Genomic DNA, 19,501 nt, shown 5'->3' on the forward strand with positions numbered 1-19,501 from the left:
GAAGAGTCTCCCCTGACCCCTGGCTCAGCTGCCTCTCCAGATTCCATCCTTCCAAGCCTAGTCATCTCATCACCTCCCTCCTCATGCACCACCTACGGCTGGCCCACCTTTGTAAGGGGATAGTACTTCTTTGCCCTTGGAAAAAAACTTGATCCTGAATCACCAGGGTTGCACCTCTCTGACCAGGCCTGGCTACAGACCCCAGCTAGCATCTCCCCGTGGATCTTCCAGGCTAGTGCCATGGGGTCCAGGAGACCCTGCTCAGAGAACGGGAGAACCTGTCTCCCTTCAGAGCACCACCCAGTTCCTTTAAACCCACCCTGAGACTCCTCATGCCCTGGCTGCTCCAGGCACAAGGACAGATACATCATTGTCACTGGGCCACAAAAGACACATGTGGCTCTGGGGCTAAGGCCTCTGTCCACAAGAGCTGTTCTGCAGACCCAGGGTTGCCATGGCAATGCCAGGTACTTGTGACCTGAGGAGAAAAGATGGCTTGAATATTGGTTCTGTGTGGCTGCCAAGGCCTGCACCAGCTGCTGGTGGGCGGGAGTGGGGACAGGGAGGGGGAGGCCTGAAGGTGGTTTTGCTGTAGCTTGTGCCTGAGAGCCACAGTGAGGTGACTCAGAGCCCTGAGTGCTTGTCCCAGCCCTGCCACTGCCGAGCTGTGTGACCTGGGGCAAGTCATTTTGCCTCCCTTGCCTCTGTCTCCCCAGCTGTAAATGAAGGTGAATGAGCTTCCCAATTCACCCCGAATCCTGAGGCTGGCATAGTGCCTGCTGGAGAGGGAGGTCAGGAGGGGTGTGCTGCACTGCAGAGGTCGAGGGCAGGGATGAGGATAAAACCCGATGGTGGAGGAGGAAGTGTGGGGGCCTAAGTCCCAGCCCAGGTGCTCAGAATCTGTGGTGTTGTCTTTGTGGGTTCATTTTCATAGCTGAGGAACAGAAGGAACCTGATGTGAGATGCTCATGTATTTATGTGTTCATTCATTTGGTTCATTTAAAACACATGTACTGAGCACCTGCTGTATGCTGGGCACTGTGCTAGGTTCAGGGATGCTGAGATGAAGCAGATGTGGTCCCAGCCCTCGAGGTGCTCCCAGGTGAGAGGTAGGAGATGGACCAGGGACAAGCAGGACTGCAAGAGCCACGCAGGCAGGAGGCCAGGGGTTAGGAGCCGGGCATTGGAATCAGGCCAGATCTAGGTTCAAATCCTGGCTGAGCGACCTGAGGAAATAAACACTCTGCACCTCAGTTTCCTCATCTTTAAATGTGGAGCTACTTTGCAGGGTTGATGTGAAAGTTAGCTAAGAGAATTAATGGAAAATTCTGTGCATACAGTAAGTGCCCAATAAATATGGTGATTTTCAAGGACAATCGTGATTACAGGGGTCACAGCAGAGGTTCAGGAAAAGTGCTGAAGGAGATGGGGGCAGAAGGAGACACTGTGTGTCAGCACCCTGAGAAGTCCCATAGGTGTCCCTGAAACCTCTCTTTGGTCTCTGGTTTCCCGGAGGTGTGCCTCAGTTTACCATCTTTCCCCCCCCTCCAGCGGAAGGGCTATGAAACAAGCCTGGCCTCCTGGCAGCTGCACAAGTGGGGGCCACCACTGGACTCAGGGCCCCCATCCCAGCTGTCAGCATGCGCTCCCTTCACAAAGACTCAGCCGGGCAGGGAGCTGGCATACAACAGGGTGGCTGTAGGTGGTGTCTGCTCAGCCTCCTTCCCTCCCCCACTCAAGCTTGGGTTCGTGACGCTGCATGGGACACTGGCGTCATCCTGGCAGGCAGCCTCTGGGCCATCTCAACTCTACTCAGTGCAGAAAATGTTCTTTTAAGGGATGGCATGCAGCCATACCAGGCGTCTTGCTGGGCATAGCTGGATGGACGACAAAGGAGGAGAGGAGGGTTGTTTGCACAGGGGCTGGTGGGGAGATTGGCCCCTTATCCACAGCCGCTGGCATCTGGCTGTCTTGGTGACTTGGCCTAAAGGGAAGGGCCCAGACCCCAGACACTCTGGTGTGGGAAGGGTGGGGACTTCAAAGAAGCTCTGGAAAGCAAATGTATGGGAATATCACCCAGAAGAGCAGTCCAGACCCCCCAGGACTAGCTTGGCAGGTTCCAGCTAGGCCTCTCCAGGGACCAGAATCACTGGCCACCACAGGGAGCCACAGCATTGCCACAAACCCTCAAGGGATGGGGGCTCCACAGTGTTACTTGGATTTGTCTCTTTCTGCCCCAACAATCTGGCCCTCCTGAGAGGCTTTTCCTGATGGGGAGGCCAGAGCCCAGCACAACAGGGATCCTGGCTGACTGAGCTCCCCTGGGCTGCACCCCCATGGTCACTGCAGTGTCTCTCTGGATGGCATCAGTTAAGAAGCCCTCACTGGCTGCCCCTTCCTCCCTGCTGTTTCCCGTCTCAGCCACATTCCTTCCTTCCCTCCCTCCTCCCCTGTGAGGTGCTGGGGCCTGGAGAGAAGCCCTCAGGGAGTTTAGAAGGGTCTGCTGTAGACACCAGGAAGGCTGGGGGTTGCCGTCCCCCTTCTCAAGCATCCAAGCTGAAACTGGAATGTGCGCTGTAAAGACAGAGTCTCTCTTCTCTCTCCCATCTCCTGTCTCCCTGTGTTTCACCCTCCCTCTCATTCTCTTCCGTTAAATAATACTGTGATGGATTGTAAAAGGTACTTAGCTGAATCACAGAGTTTAGAGATGGAAAAGACCAATTAGGTCATCAAGCTGATCTCTCTCCTGAGGAGCTGCAGAAAATAGGAGACAACAATAAACAATTTTATTGGGATATTAATTTAGGCGCCCGAAGGCCTTGACTTGTGTCTCTTAATATAATGCAGTGGATTTCTTCCCTTCCCCACTAATGTAATAGTGGGGCCATTTTGTTAGCCATTGGTTTGCATGATGGCTTTCGTTTCCCTCCTTTTCCCATGGAAGGTCCAGCTGGAATTTCGGAAGAGCTGGGAGCGCTGGCGGCTTGAGCACTTGCACATCCAGAGGGACAGCAGCATGAAGCCCCTCAAGTGTCCCACCAGCAGCCTGAGCAGTGGAGCCACGGCGGGCAGCAGCATGTACACAGCCACTTGCCAGGCCTCCTGCAGCTGAGACTCCAGCGCCTGCCCTCCCTGGGGTCCTTGCTGCAGGCCGGGTGGCCAATCCAGGTGGGAGAGACACTCCCAGGGACAGGGGAAGGAAGGGACACACACACACACACACACACACACACACACACACCCTGCTTTCCCTCCCCAAACCCATCAGACAGGTAAATGGGCAGTGCCTCCTGGGACCATGGACACATTTTCTCCTAGGAGAAGCAGCCTCCTAATTTGATCACAGTGGCGAGAGGAGAGGAAAAACGATCGCTGTGAAAATGAGGAGGATTGCTTCTTGTGAAACCACAGGCCCTTGGGGTTCCCCCAGACAGAGCCGCAAATCAACCCCAGACTCAAACTCAAGGTCAACGGCTTATTAGTGAAACTGGGGCTTGCAAGAGGAGGTGGTTCTGAAAGTGGCTCTTCTAACCTCAGCCAAACACAGAGCGGGAGTGATGGGAGCCTCCTCTGCTTGCATCACTTGGGGTCACCACCCTCCCCTGTCTTCTCTCAAAGGGAAGCTGTTTGTGTGTCTGGGTTGCTTATTTCCCTCGTCTTGCCCCCTCATCTCACTGCCCAGTTTCTTTTTGAGGGGCTTTGTTTGGGCCACTGCCAGCAGCTGTTTCTGGAAATGGCTGTAGGTGGTGTTGAGAAAGAATGAGCATTGAGACGGTGCTCGCTTCTCCTCCAGGTATTTGAGTTGTTTTGGTGCCTGCCTCTGCCATGCCCAGAGAATCAGGGCAGGCTTGCCACCGGGGAACCCAGCCCTGGGGTATGAGCTGCCAAGTCTATTTTAAAGACGCTCAAGAATCCTCTGGGGTTCATCTAGGGACACGTTAGGAATGTCCAGACTGTGGATGTAGATTACCTGCCACTTCCAGGAGCCCAGAGGGCCAAGAGAGACATTGCCTCCACCTCTCCTTGGAAATACTTTATCTGTGACCACACGCTGTCTCTTGAGAATTTGGATACACTCTCTAGCTTTAGGGGACCATGAAGAGACTCTCTTAGGGAAACCAATAGTCCCCATCAGCACCATGGAGGCAGGCTCCCCCACTTGGGAGCTTGTATATACTTCATTCACTTTTCTTTATTGCTGTGAATAGTCTGTGTGCACAATGGGCAATTCTGACTTCTCCCATCTAGTGGAAATGAGCGAAATCATGGTTGTAGTGATGTTGTTTGGGAGAGTGCAGTAGTAATTGATTTGACCCACTCACACTTGGAGCTAATTAGGGTTTGCCCTGCCTGCAGCCTCCCCCACAAATAATGAACAGCAGAAAGACTGGCGGGGAAACCTATCAATCCTGCCCCCAGCCATGGTGAGGAAGCCCCAAGCCATGGTGACACACAGCAGCACTGCAGATAGCCAGACAGATGGCTATCCTAGAGAGGCTGGCAAGGAGTTCGTGGCTGCAAAAGAAGTTTCTGGAGCAAGAGAGAGCTCGCACTTGGGAGTCAGGACCTCCAGGGAGAGCAGAGGGTTCCGACGGATTCCTTTATGAGTCAGTCTCTCTCTCCCTTTTAAATGGTGGGAACCCTCCCCAAAACCTTACCCCAGACACATTCTCCTGTGCCCCTGAGAGAGGCATGTGATGTGCAAGGAAAATAATAGGATCTAAAACACATCAAGCAGAAAATTTCTTATACTTCAGCTTCAATGAAGTGTTGTCTCTGTTAATAGGCAAGTTGAACCTCGGGCTAAAGAAAGGAATTGTGTGGATGGCTGCCTTGACTGAGACAATATGGGCAGGGGGGCATTCCTGCTTCCCCAGAACAAGGGCAGGCTTCCCAAAGGCACCCCTTATTTGCTGTCTCTTCGTGAGCGTGGGCACCAGTGGGTTGATGTGGGAAACAGTGCTGGTGCAAGTGTTTAAGTTTTGGATAAACTGAGGATTTTGAGAATCATTATTACATTACATAGCAACAAAGAAACAGATTGATATAATCTGTGTGAAATAAATTGCTGAGGAGAGGGATTGTAGGGAAGAAGTTGCTTAGTTAGGCACCTGGGAAGCTCAAATCATTTAGTTTAAACTGTAAGTAGAGTTGTCTTCCCAACGGGAACTGGTGATTCCTGATTTCAGAAGGCTCATCAGACCCCCCACACCCAAGTCTTTTAACACGGAGGAAGTTTTTCCTTCATGAATACATACAAGATACCGAACTGAAGAAATCTTTTCTTTGCTCCAACCCCCGCTCCCCCCGCCCCCCGAAGCTATTAATAGTCATTCAAATGGCACTGCACTCTTTCCAAGCTTTCCTAAGCTAAATATGGCTCCAACAGGTCTGGGAACTATTGAATGCAATGTACTCTGAAATTCCAGCAGCTGTTTACATGCCTGATGCCTAATGCCATACGCCTGGAACTTGCTGAGAACTCTCGGCTGCCTCTGTCCTGGGGTACTATTGCTGACCAGCAGGGTGTAGGCGCTGCTTTTGTTTGAGCTTTGTAGCCACAAGGTCTGATGGCTGTTGTGAACAGCAGCTGACTTCAGCACTCTGGCCAGCTTCCTCAAACTTGTTAGGGGCTTGCATTTTGTCAATTTTTCTTTGCCATTTCAGTCTTTCAAGCAGCTGAATCACAGAACTGAAACAAAACACTTATATTGCAAAGTTCCTTCCCTTTAAAATGAGTTTCTGGATTGCAGAGATGATTTTTTATGGTCTTAGCGTGCCTCATGCTGTAGACCACATCGTTGGAGCTCTGGGAGAGCTCTGAGCAGAGAAAGACCTTGGTGATCCCCCCTGGCCCGATCTATAGGATTGAGGAATGAGGCTTGCAGAGGTGGCTTGCCCAAGGTCACAACACTAGAGGGTGGTTGAGCTGGGCCAGGACCCAGACAAGACCTTTTCTCTCAGTCTAGTGAGGCCTCTGGGAAGGATAGGTGAAAACTATAAATAGCTGTTCAAGATACTCTGAGTAAAAGTCAGTGGTGTTATCTGGAATTTCTACTGAAGAGGAAATATAGCAGCAAAGGTAGACTCATCAGATGGTGAAAGTGTCATCTCCTTTGTAATTTATACTGGTGAGAGGAGGGGAAGGATGTGCTTTCCTATTTTTACACTGGTACTTCATTCATCCTTGTCTTAAACTTAAGAAATGAAATGCATCAGGGCACACATATACATAGAAACAGCACATAAGCCATTTTGGATGGCAATTCCAGCACTCTTTTAATGGATTGGCTTAATTTTTTTTCTGATGCCTCTCTATGTGTTTGAAAAGTTGTATTGATAGTCACACAGAGTGTACTGAAATAACCTAAAAGGTCTTGAACCTCCCCTTTACCTCTTTAGAACCTCTGAATTTGGAGACAGCTAGCAAACAGCAACTGTAGCCTAGCAAAGATGGCACAGCACCACAAAGGGCAAATGGAGTCAACTCCCTTCCATGCTCTGAAGGTCTTGGCCACTCTCATCAGGGTTGTCTGTGTTCTATCCAGCAGCTCACAGTCAGGAGACCTCCCCTCCTCAGTCCCTCCCATTTCTTTCTTCCGCAAGGAAAGAACATTGAGTGTGGGCGTGTGTGTGTGTATGTGTGTGCATGTGTGTGTGCATGTTTCTTCTGTGCATAGCAGCATAAAGTTAGGAGATGATGACTCCAGAATCATCACACCCGCTGTGCAGGTCATAGGACCGCACACCCGAGGCTGGGAGTCTAAGTGGTAGATGCTTCCTCTCCATGCGCAGACAGGGCTCCCATTATTTGCTAATGCCTGCGACGTGCTCAGGGAAGGCAAAATCTATTCCAAAGGTTTATTTTCCCTCTGTTGAATTGATTCTAATCTACAGTGCTTACCCTGCTTTTGGCTCCTACGAGGCAAACTATAAAAATTCTCAAATAAAATACGGAGGCTTACTCTGCAAAGACACCTGTGTGAATGACGTGCTAAACATTCAGCAGAAACCAAATTAGGATCAACTCTTAACATTTTTCCCCTCTTTTGTGGCTGGAATGAGTTCCCCTGGGAAAGAAAATCGCCCAAGTGAGAAACTTATGCCAACCACATTCCCATGCCCCTACACTGTTACCTGCTGGCCCAGATCAGCTCTCTGGGTCTGCAGAGGGCCGAGACAGGAAGCATTATTAAGCAGTATAATTTCAAACACTTTACTTAGTGCCACAGTGTGTCTGCAGTATCTATAGCTACTTCCGCTCTGTCAAGGAATACAGACTGGCAGGAAGCAGATAAGCATAATTGTTTTCCAATAACTCCCCAAGTCTCTTGGAATATATATGTATCTGAATCTCTCAGAGGAGAGAGTTTTCTCTCTTCTTTGGCCATTTTAGCCTATTTTCCAGGACCTTGTCTAGCAGTGGCTCCATTTTTCCCCGATGCATCCAACTTCCCTCCCTGCACTCCTCCTCCCCGACAGCTGCCTCAGGAATAGGTGACCCTGCTGGCCATACTGTGAATGCTGTTCTTTCAGCTGTGACCAATTTGGGGGTGCAGCTGAGAGTGAGGTGCTGTCAGGGCTGAAAAGGACGCACCTCATTCTACATTTGGATGCGATGAGGAGCAGGGCAGCTACCAGCTTGGATCCTAACTTACATTGGGTGGTGCAACCTTTCTGACGGGGCCTGCCAAACTATCAGTAATTAGCCAGCCTAGACAATGTAGCGTGACTAATTATTGCTGTGTCAAAGCAATTCAGGACAAGAAAAACATATCTAAACGAGAATGTTTAGATGTGGTGAGAAAAGAGCTCTCACCACAGTTTGAAACATATAAAAAGTTGAGTTCTTTGCAGGGGAGCCAACGGGGGCATTGCAGGAAGGGCAAAATTCACCCCAGACAGCCAGTGCTTGATCTTGCCAAACAGTTTGCACTTTACCTCCAAACCTGCAGTTCTAAGCTCCTCCACTAAAATAATCATCCCATCCTCAAAGCAGACAAACTCCAGCATCCCATCGGTTCTGGAAGGATTTGATGCAGACCTTTAAATGCACCAACAGAGAGGTAAGCCAAGCCCTCAGGAGGGACAAAGATAGATTTCTATCTTCAGTGCTCTTGGGGGATGTTTGCTCTTCATGAGTGTTTAAACAAGATCATTTCCAGGTGATTTCTTAACGTATAAATTCCTGCAAAATAGGACCAGCTTCTATAGGTAGCGAATGTGTAGGTCATATAATTCCTTGTACAGATGTGAATGGATGCAGACTCTTTCCTAATTTGCCTTGTAAGCCAAATAAAAGTCTGTCTCTACTGTCTCTCTTGCTCTTCCTTTGCGAAAGGAGGCTTTCTGCAATGTCAATCCAGGTGACTCACAGTGCAGTGGGAAAACACAAAAGATGCCGTTTCCAGCCAAGGAAAAAAAACCTTGCTCATTACTCACACCGTGATTTTCATCTTCAAAGCACTCACCAAGTACTAATTTATCCATCGCAGCCTTTATGCAGGGACTGCAATGTCATTTAATTAGAGAAGTTGGGTGGTCGAGTGGCTTAAACAATAACTGACGGCCAAATGGATGTGTATTTTAATTCCGCTCATTCATTCGATCTCTCCTGTCTAAATGAACTCAGTCCATTAAATCCATTAAAAAAAAAGTCATAAAAGCATAAGCTTTGTTTGCAAAGCAGCCACAGAATTTGAATGGAACTGCTGTTTAGAAATTCATCTTCAGAAAAAATGAACTTTTCTCCAATTTAAATAATCACCCACTCTCCAGATTTGCAACTCACTCTTATAGAAGGGCAGAGGAATTGCAGATTCTCCTAATTCCCCCATCATTTCAGTTACACCTATTTGAAGGTCGGTGTACTTACCTGAAAGTATCTTTAAACATCCGCTTTTTAGACAAGCTGTGGTAATTGTCCCTTTCAAACATAAGAATAATTCTTACCCTGAGAGCAAGTTATACCTACAGCCAACTCCTGATAGCGGCAGGTGGAACATCTGCATTTGTTTCTCTGCACCAATCTTGCTTTTGACTTAATTCCCTCCCCTGTGGATATTCTTACCTTTCTGTGCCCTTCCCCTTCCACCTAACAGGACCAAATTAGAGGTTTTTATCCCCTCCCTACCTTCCAGGAAAACATCCACCCAAACCAATTAATGACCACCACATTTCTAGGTAGCTATTACAAATAATAGAAATCAGGTAGAAGTGCACCTTCTTTCTCTGAGGTTGCACTGTGGCTTAATAAGGGCTTGACCTCAGCCTAAAGAAAGGGGGTTGGGGAGCTGCCCTGCTGTTCCGAGGCCTAGCCACTGGGGAGACAAATGAGAATTCTTGGCTTCCAGACTCATTCATCCTCACATGCAATATAAAGCCATATTCTAGTGACTGCTGCCCCCAGATGGGGAAGACTGTGTTCCACATAGAGTTTGTGAAGGATCTCACTCACATGCCATGCATATCAGCATTTTCAAGGTTTGAGAACTCCTGTCCCCTTCCCTTATTATCCTCTCAAAACCCTGTGCCATGAACATATGGCAGTTCAGTCTCTTTCAATCTCTGTCTCTGTCTCTTCCTCTGTCCTTCCTTTCTTCCTTTTTCCCTCCTTCCCTACCCACCCTCCCAACACATACACACAAAGAGAAAGACTGGAAACAGTGAGGTTTTCCCCATCAGAAGTAGAGAAATAGTTGGTGGGGCAGAGAGGGAGGGCTGGAAACTAGCAGCACAAGCTGGACTACATGACAAATGCAGCCAGATGGTTGGAGAAGATGGGAACAGAGATCCAATATTGTGTGACTACAAGGAAGGAGTCAAACTGAGTGTCCCCAAGGTGGGAAGGGTAGGTGAGGAAGAGAAGATGAAGAGGCCAGAACATAAGTAGATAAAGAAAAAAGAAAAATAGCAGACTGTTTAACTGTGAAAAAGGGCTGTAGTGAAAGAGGGGAGGAAATGGCAGAGGAGGAAAAAAGAATGAGAATTACAAGTGGCATGCGACAAGGAACTAGGTTAGGAACCCTATCTCCAGTCAGCGTTATTAACTCCATCTTCCATAAATCTGAGCTCCTTCCCTGTAGCGTTCTCTAATCCTAAGCGGTGATAGAATATTTTCTTTTGTACAAAAGCTCATTTTAACTAACACAATGATTTTGGAAAGAGAAAAAGACCCGCGGCCCAGAGTGAATCCAACAAGACTTTTATTTTTTTCGCACTGACACTGGTCACCAATGTGAGAATGAATTACTATGGCTCCCCCTCATGTAGGACAAATAGACCTTAGAATTTATTTGTGGTACAACCTCCAACTACAAACAAAATCAATAGCTGAGAATTACAAACACTGGGGAGTCCCATGCTGAGGGATGGATTGCCTTAGAGCTAATGCAGGCTGGTAACACCCAGAGGCGATTAGCAGGCTTTTTTTTTTTTTTTTTTTAACTTTCCAAATCTTTAGGGTGAAAGAGCAAGGACTTGAGGCAGTAAATGATATTTACACAAAACTTTTTTAATGCCGATGACCTAAGGTTGCATTAGAAACACACTTGGCAACTACACAAACTAAATAGTGACAACAAAAAGGCCATGGTTACTTTACCCTTTAGCTCCAGTCTTTGACAATCTGTAACCATTATGTACATTTCTGGCTGAAAAAAAAGCAGTGTTTTACCATATTTTTGCCCTCCAGAACCCTTCTGAACCTTCAAAATTCCTAGGAAATTGAATTTACAGCTTTAATAAACCCCTCTGCTACCCATCGATTAGATGCTACTTGACAATAAAACCACCCTCAAGCTCTTTCATCTTTCAAATCCTTGTGTTAAAAGTAGAGACTAGAGAAGCCAAACCAGAGACACACACCAAAGCAAAGACATTTCCCCCTAGTTAAGTTAAATCAATGTCCTTCCAATGGCATCCTTTGGAAAGGTACAGTTAAAAATACAGATGAAGTCTGGGCGCAGTGGCTCATTCCTGTAATCCCAGCACTTTGGGAGGCCGAGGCAGGTGGATCATGAGGTCAAGAGATCGAGACCATCCTGGCCAACATAGTGAAAACCGATCTCTGCTAAAAATACAAAAATTAGCTGGGTGTGGTGGCGTGCACCTGTAGTCCCAGCTACTTGGGAGGCTGAGGCAGGAGAATCACTTGAACCCGGAGGCAGAGGTTGCAGTGAGCTGAGATTGCGCCACTGCACTCCAGCCTGGAGACACAGTGAGACTCCGTCTCAAAAAAAAAAAAAAAAAATACAGATGAAAAGATTTCTCATGTACACTCATTATATGAAAGAACCATGTTACATTAAGAATTATACTGTGTTGAAATATTCTCAGCTGTCAAGAAAAACATCTATAACATCCCAGCTACATAAAGCATTTACAAAAACACCTTCTAGAAATTGGTAAAGATTGTGAAGCCTGCCAAACAAGGCATGGTGGTGCCACAAGTCCAGAAAGAATGCCACCCGTGGGGTCTCAGAATCAGCTGTAACAGCAGTGCTCTCACTCACTCTCCTAGCCTTGAACAACATCTGCTTCTCAAATACAGACCTTCCTTCTGGCAGGAAGGGGCCCTTACCTCTCAGGCTCCATGACTGAGTTAGTCTTGCTGTCACTTGTTACATGAGAAATGCAATAGCTCTTGAGACATTCTGTATCCATGGTGCATATCTCCTGGGAGCATGCCAAGCCACCCAAATCCCAGTAATACCCCCAAGTTAGAGTCATCTCCATAATGAAGTGTGGGGCTCATGCACCCTCTGCATTGGCCACCCACATGAAGAACAGCTTTCTTCAGCCACACTAAAAATGATGCATAGATGTAGATTTCCAAAGGCTATAGCAGCAAGATCACAGAAACCTTACATGAACTTCAGAATCTGACTTCTCTCTCTTCCTTGGGGCTGGATCCTCCGAAGCGATCAGATTCTAACATGAATTTCCAAAATGATCATGTTTCTTCAGGAAATGTCTCTTCCAGGGCCCCTACTCACCCTGCATTGCCCAGCCTTTTATTAGGCCATGAGGATTCTGGGAAAAATGCAAATTGTCTAGGAAATGCTCCTCTTTGCAGAAATAGTTTTTTGAAAATTATATATGGGACAGAACCTGATAATAATCTATGAGAAGAGCCAGAATAGCCAAAGACATTTTTTTTTATTGATGAGGATCTAGAACAAGGCGATTGTTTCATACCAATCCGGTGCCATTTCACAATATGTTTGGCACCGCCAAACTCAGTCTAAATCTCAGAGGAAAAGTCATTAGAAGAAAAATGATTAAAACAAGCTCTGCAAAACAAAGCTATTTCTGTCCCTAGAGATAGTCCACTGTAAATGAACTGCCATGTATATAAAGAATACTCTGCCTGTCAACACATATGCTTTTCTCTAAGAGTTATTAAAATAAGATCAATATTATTAGTGAAGCAATCAATGAAATATTTACCAAGAGAGAAAGGCAGTAAAGGACATGGAGATATGGGGGTAGGGTGCTATTTTAGGCTGGATGGTCAGGGAAGGCCTCTCTGATGAAGTGACATCTGAGAGACCCCAGTGGAGTAAGGGAGCAAGACCTAGGATCATCTAGGGGAGTGAGTTCCCAGAAAAGGCAACAGTGAAAACCCTAAAGCAGAAAGAAGCATATTTAGTTTGTTAGATCAGTAAACTATGGTTCACCACCTGATTTTATCAATAAAGTTTTATTGGCACATTCATTTACTTATATATTGTCTATGGATGCTTTTGCTCTACAATGGCAAAGTTGAGTAATTGCAACAGAGACAGTTTGGTCAACAAAGCCTATTTACCAACTGGCCCTTTACAGAAAGTCTGCCAAACCAAGGAGGTGAATGTAACCTGGAAAGAGAGGCAGGGGCCAGATCACTTTGGGCCTGGTAGGATAAAACCACCTAAACAACCACCTACCTACTGAACAACATCCCCAAGAGATTAAGAGTGCAGATATTATTTACAAATTGAGGTCCAAAGGTTTCTTTTCACTGCCTCATTCTAAGGTACCCGTCTGACCTCTGCTTTATTTCTGGTCTCAGCCTTTTTTTCCATGTGACAGGGATGTACACATCTGAGAGGGTTCCAGGGACATATCCACAATAAGCCCAAACAAATGAGATTTAAGAAAATTGTAAAATGAATGTTCACAAATAATAATTATATGCTACAAGTTATTATGATACAAATGTGATATTTTAAACTGTATCATAAGACACAATGAAACTACTGCTATAGACTATGTTTTCTAGCATTTTTTTTATTCAAGTAGAATTCCCTAGAAATGAAATGTATTCAAAGACCTTGCTATGCAAAGTGTGGTCCAAAGACCAGTGGCATCAGCATCACCTATGAGGTGGTTAGAAATGCAGAATCTCAGGCCTTGACCCAGACCTATTTAATCAGAATCCACATTTTCACGAGATCACCAGGGGATTTGGTGATTAAAGTGTGAGATCCGGCTTTAATAGGGATTGGCTTCTAATTACTCTTTTCTAAGAGATGGAAATATAGAATTTTAAATTTCAAAGAGGTTAGCCTGGTTTGTACTATTCATGCTAGTGACAACTGAATACAACTGAAATGTTTAATAATAGGGGATTGGCTAAATAAAGGCTGGCACATTTATCCATACAGAAATATTATGCAGCTGTCAAAATCAATACTGTAGGACAATAACATGAGAATATATTCAGAGTTAATCACTAAGTGAAAAAAATCAATTGTAGATAGGACTAAGACTAAAACAAATGTAGAGATAGGACTAAAGAACAGAATATAAATGTTATAAACCTTAACAATATGGTATAACTAATAAAATGAGGGAAAGAAGAGAGGAGGCATAAAAGGTAGTGGTGGTATGTTGATTTCATTATCTATCAGGTCAAAATATATCATTTAAGGCTGATAAGTAGTAGGTTGTAATTATATTTAAAGATACAAAGTCAATCAATTAGTCAATAAATCAGTAGAGCTGGGGGTTGGAAGATGGAGAAAAGTAGGAAGAAGGTGGAAATATAAATTTATTACACTTATTTTTTACAGATGTTAATAAACATTGCCTAAAAATATCAATTTTTAAGTAATCAATATAAAGTTAAAAATATAAACTTGAAACAGAAATGTAAACTTTCTAGATTATTGAAAGAAACACACATACACAGAAACAAAACAAGCAAACACAAAAAACCCAGAGACCATATGGTAAAAGAAGCTACCTAAACAGAATAATATAAAATGTGATGAGATAAGCAAGACTTTCATAAACATAAATAAGTTAAACTCACCTATTAAAAGAAAATATTCTCACAATAGATTATAAAAGAAAACCCAACTAGTCTTTATATATGAGCAGCATACCTAATAAAAATAATTCAAGCTGAAAACAAAACTATGGGCAGAGGCACATGAGGCAAATGCAAACAAAAAGTAAGCAGGGCTTCCAGCCTTAATATCAGATAAGAATAAATTCAGGGCAAAATGCAATAAAGAAAACAAAGAGGGCTTTGCATAATGATAAAGGGAGCAATCTATAATGAAGACCTTAAAAATATGCTTTTTATACATTTCAAAATCTAAAGTGCTAAAAAATACTACAATCTCATGAAAATCACTGATAAAAACCATAAATAAAACTATTAAACAGAATCTATCAGCACATCAAAAAATAGTACATCACAATCAAGGGTGGTTTATTCCAGGAATAAAAGGATGGTTCAATATATAAATCTGTAATATTAATTGATTATATTAATTGATCAAAAAGAAAAACCATAAGATTAATTTCCTCTACATTGAAAGGTGATTTTGTGAAATTCTACATCCATTCTTAATTTAAGAAAAACTTTTAAATAATGTAAGTACAGATGAGTAATTTCTTTTTTGTTTTTTTTTTTTTTTTTTTTGAGACAGAGTCTTGTTCTGTCGCTCAGGCTGGAGTGTAGTGGCACGATCTCGGCTCACCGCAACCTCCACCTCCCAGGTTCATGTGATTCCCATGCCTCAGCCTCCCAATAGCTGGGATTATTAGGCACCCACCACCACACCTGGCTAATTTTTGTATTTTTAGTAGAGATGGGGTTTCTCCATGTTCGCCAGGCTGGTCTCAAACTACTGGCCTTCAGTGATCTGCCTGCATTGGCCTCCCAAAGTGCTGAGATTACAGGCGTGAGCCACTGCATCTGGCCCAGATGAGTAATTTCTTAAGATATCTGTTTGTCTATCTATCTATTCACTACCCCAAAGCCAGGATCATGCTTAGTGGGAAATACTGGCACATGCTTATTAAAGTCAAGAGCAAAACAAAGATATCATTGATTACTATTCTGATTTAATATTTTTCTGGGTGTTTTAGCCAACGTAATGGACAAAGAGAAAAAAATAAGAGGCATAAAAATTGGGAAAAGAGGCCGGGCACAGTGGCTCATACCTGTAATCCCAGCACTTTGGGATGCCAAGAGGGGAGGATCTCTTGAGGCCACGAGTTCAAGACTAGCCTGGCCAACAAGGCAAAGCCCCGTCTTTACTAAAAATACAAAAAATTAGCCAGGCATGGCGGCGCACACTTGTAGTCCCAGCTACTCGGGAGGCTGAGGTGAGAGAGTTGCTTGAACCCAGGAGGCAGAGGTTGCAGTGAGCCAAGATTGCTCCACTGCACTCCAGCGTGGGTGACAAGATTAAGACCCTGTCTCAAAAAACAAAACAAACAAAACAAAACAAAACAAAACCCCACAGGTAAAATAAGAACTAAATTTTACATTATTTGAAAAGGAAATAATTACCTATGTGGCAAATCCAGGCAAATCAACTGAAAAATCATTATAATTAGTAAGAGAATTTGGTAAAGGACTGGTACAAAATTAATATACCAAAATCAATAGTTTTCATACACACATACACAACAACAAGTTGGAGGAAATAATAGAAGAAAAGATCTACTGAACTTAACAGCAAAAGATAAAATAACCAGGAATAACAGGGAATAGTAAGATCAATATAAAGCAAACTTGAAAATGCAACTGAGGGGCAGTAAAAGAGGCTTAAACAAATGGTAGCATACCGTATTCTTGAACAGTAAAACAATAACTTATAGGTGCTTCTTCTCCTTAAGTTATCTGTAAATTTAATGTGAAACTAATAAAAATATCAAGAGAAATTTTGGGGACCTGGTCAAGTTAATTCTAAAGAACTTAGGGAGAAAATAAACATGTTAAGTATAAGTTTTAAAAAAGAAAGCAAAAATAAGAGTAATAAAGAGGTGTCTAGCCCATTCAGATTTTAAAACACACTAAAGAGCTACAATAATAAAAAGTGAAAAAGCTGTCAGATCAAAAGAACAGACCAGAAAGCCCAAAATAGATACAAATACACAAGAAATGTGGTATATGATACAGAAGGGTTTTAAATTAGCAGGAAAGAGATGGGTTATTTAATAAATAAACCTGAGGGAACTAGATACCTGAACAAATAGATGCCTGAATAAATAAAGCTGGATCCCTATCTGTAACCCCACTCCAAACTAAATACTATAGAAAAAAAACTTAAATATAGAAAATGAAAGCAGTGGGTAAACATGGAAATTTTTTTGCCGTATGACAAAAACCCAGGTCATAAAATACATAAATTTGACAACAAAAAATTTCCACACAGAAACAAAAACGGCAACAAGTTTGAACAAATTGAGCAAAAATATTTGAAATGCATAATTCAAAGAGCCAATTTTCTTCATTTACGAAGAGTTCCTAAATGAAATTTTAAAATTCCCAAGAACTCAACAGAAATCACGCAAAAGCTAAAACAGTTCACAGATAAATACAAATGGCTCATAAATTTATAGAAAGATGTTTGCCCATAATAAGAAATTTAAATTAAAACTATGAGGTGTCATTTCACTTCTCAGATATTGGCAAAGTACAGAAAGTTGGGAAAACACCCTGTGTTGGTGAGGATATGAGGAAATTGGCATTTTCTTACATTGCTGGTAGGAATGTAAATAAGAATCACTTCTACGCAGGGCAACATCTATCAACATTTTCAGTCAAATATCCTCTTGCCAGCAAATCTAATTCTAAGACATTATCCCAGAGAAGTATTCCCATATGTTGAAATGACATATGTGCAAGGATATTTGTTGTACATTGTTTGCAACAACAAAAGATTAGAAACTACCTAAATATACATTAATGGAGACTTGTTGAGTTATAATCTATCCATACAATGGTACACTCTGTAGCTGTGAAAAAGGAGGAAGCAGCTCTATTTGTGCTGATGTAATTATTAAGAAATATTGTTTGCTCAAAAAGCAAGAGGCACTCAATATTCCTTTCTGGAATTGCCTCTCATCAATTCCTTTTATTTGTTCCTTAACATCCAAGTCTTCAGAATGCATCCAAGCTTGTTATTCTCCTTCATGATTATCACCTTTCTCCCAGGTGGTTTTCTCTGACCAAAATGCTACTTTTTGCCCCCACCTTCTTTTTTGGGGGAGTACCTAGTCCTCCTTTAAACTCAGCACAGTGTCACTGCCTCCACGAAGCCTTTCCTGACCTGTGATTTAAGATCCTCTTTTGATGCTGTGGTCCTCGTTCAGGTGACATACTCTCAGTGTGGCTTACCACACTGCACTGTAACTGTCTGGTTACTGGCTACCTCCCCCATTTGGCTGTGAGCTCCTTGAGAAAAGGAACCTTGTCTGCCTTATGTCTGTATGAGCTACGCCCAGCACCAGGACTGGCAAAGTTTAGATGCTCTGTAAATGGATAGATGGATGGATGAATGAATGACATAGATAATCTACTCCCCACCATAGCGTGGATGATCTTTTAGAAATGAAAATTGGGGGCCGGCTGCAGTGGCTCATGCCTGTAATCCCAACACTTTGAGAAGCCGAGGTGGGCAGATCACCTGAAGCCAGGAGTTTGAGACCAGGCAGGCCAGCATATAGTGAAACCCCATCTCTACTAAAAATACAAAAATTAGCTGGGTGTTGTGGCACATGCCTGTAGTCCCAGCTACTTGGGAAGCTGAGGCAGGAGAATTGCTTGAACCTGGGAGGCAGATCGTACTACTGCACTCCAGCCTGGGTGACAGAGTGAGACTCTGTCTCTCAAAAAAAAAAAAAAAAAAAAAAAGTAAATTGGATCATATCACTCCCTTACATAAAAACTTCAAATGCACATAAATAAAACTCAAACTCCTAAGAAAGAAAAAGAAAGCAAGGGAAAGAATAGTGTGTTTAGAATGGTGTCATTTGCAGGCTTGAGAAAGAACAAACATGGCAGGGTGGAGGGAGATGTTCTCACTATACACCCCATGTACCTCTTGGCTTCTAAAATATATGCATAGAAGTACAACAATATTTTATTCCTTCCTGTATTTCCAAAATGTTCTAAAATGAGCATGTACTTCTTGTTGTAATCATTTAGAGAAAACCTCAAAAATAAAGGACTTAATTTCCACGTAGTCTTTGGAGTTAGTTCCTCATTGTTTTAAAGCTATGTTTCTTCTTCTCTCGCTTTGGTGTTCCAAATGAACAGTTTGAAAAATAGCAAGCCTCATTGCTCCCTTTAAAAATGCACACCAATTTTCTTTGCTTGGATCTAATAATCACTAAATTTTCTTCCTATTTTAACATTTATTGTTTACGTCAGCGGCTCTTAATCTTTATTGTGCCAGAGATCACACCTGGGAGGCTGTTAAAATGCAGATTCTCAGGATTCTACCCTCAGACATTCTGAGTCAGTGGGGGCCCTGGAATCTGCATTTTAACATTACTACAGGAGATTCCTATGCAGGTGGGTGGTCTATAGACCATACTTTTCAAAACGTTCATCCATGACTTGTTAAGGAAAGAGTATTTTTCACATAGAAGTGAAAATCCTATATAGTATAGAATTTAGGACTGCAAGTGATCTCTCCCTTGAACACACACACACACACCTTACACCTTTATAAACATTCACATTATGTCCTGTACTTTATAATACAGTTTGTGTGCACTCATCTTGTCTTCTCTCTCAGATTTTTGAGAATGGGATCCAAGTCTTTATGTAGCCTAGTGCTCCAAAGTTGTGAAATAAAAGTATGTGTGATAGAAACCAAAGCATATGGTTCAAAAGTTACTTTCTTTGGCTTAGGGAGTTGGTTTTCTCTGCCAACTATGTAAATTCTTAGTCATTCCACCTCCCCTTCCCGCAAAGCTTAGCTATGTGCAAGCAACTGTAACACTGCCTGCTAAGTCTAGAGAGGGGCTGCTGTTTTATTTAAAAATACATATATAAATCACTTCTGGTAGCTTTCTATGCCTTTCCCAGGACCTCTGATGGGCCCTTTCCTCTGTGAATTTTAAACTGAAAAAAACATCTGAAAAAGCAGCACAAGCGGTTGAGATAAACATCCCAGAGGGTTTTCCACATTACGTAAATTTTCAAGTGTGATGTGAAGGGACCCGTGAGGTATAGTGGCAGCTCTACGCCACCGCCTGGCGGCAA

General features: G+C 43.5%; 1 protein-coding gene across 2 annotated transcripts in view; it reads left to right on the forward strand.

The window, feature by feature from the left end:
* Positions 1-15,619, forward strand: part of GLP1R (glucagon like peptide 1 receptor) — a 49,888-nt gene extending 34,269 nt beyond the window's left edge. The window contains exons 13-14 of one of the 2 annotated variants that reach the window (XR_008955662.2): positions 2,945-3,168; positions 3,319-15,619. Coding sequence is in view for 1 of the 2 variants with exons in the window: in XM_034962035.3 (XP_034817926.1) it covers positions 2,945-3,112 (168 nt within the window). In the remaining variant the exon portion in view is untranslated. Of the gene's footprint in view, positions 1-2,944 lie in introns of both variants that reach the window. The other variant, XM_034962035.3, reaches the window with a different exon arrangement.
* The last annotated feature ends 3,882 nt before the right edge of the window (positions 15,620-19,501 follow it).

This window comes from Pan paniscus, chromosome 5, assembly GCF_029289425.2.
Source record: "Pan paniscus chromosome 5, NHGRI_mPanPan1-v2.0_pri, whole genome shotgun sequence".
In the NCBI taxonomy this organism is placed as follows: Eukaryota; Metazoa; Chordata; class Mammalia; order Primates; family Hominidae; genus Pan; species Pan paniscus.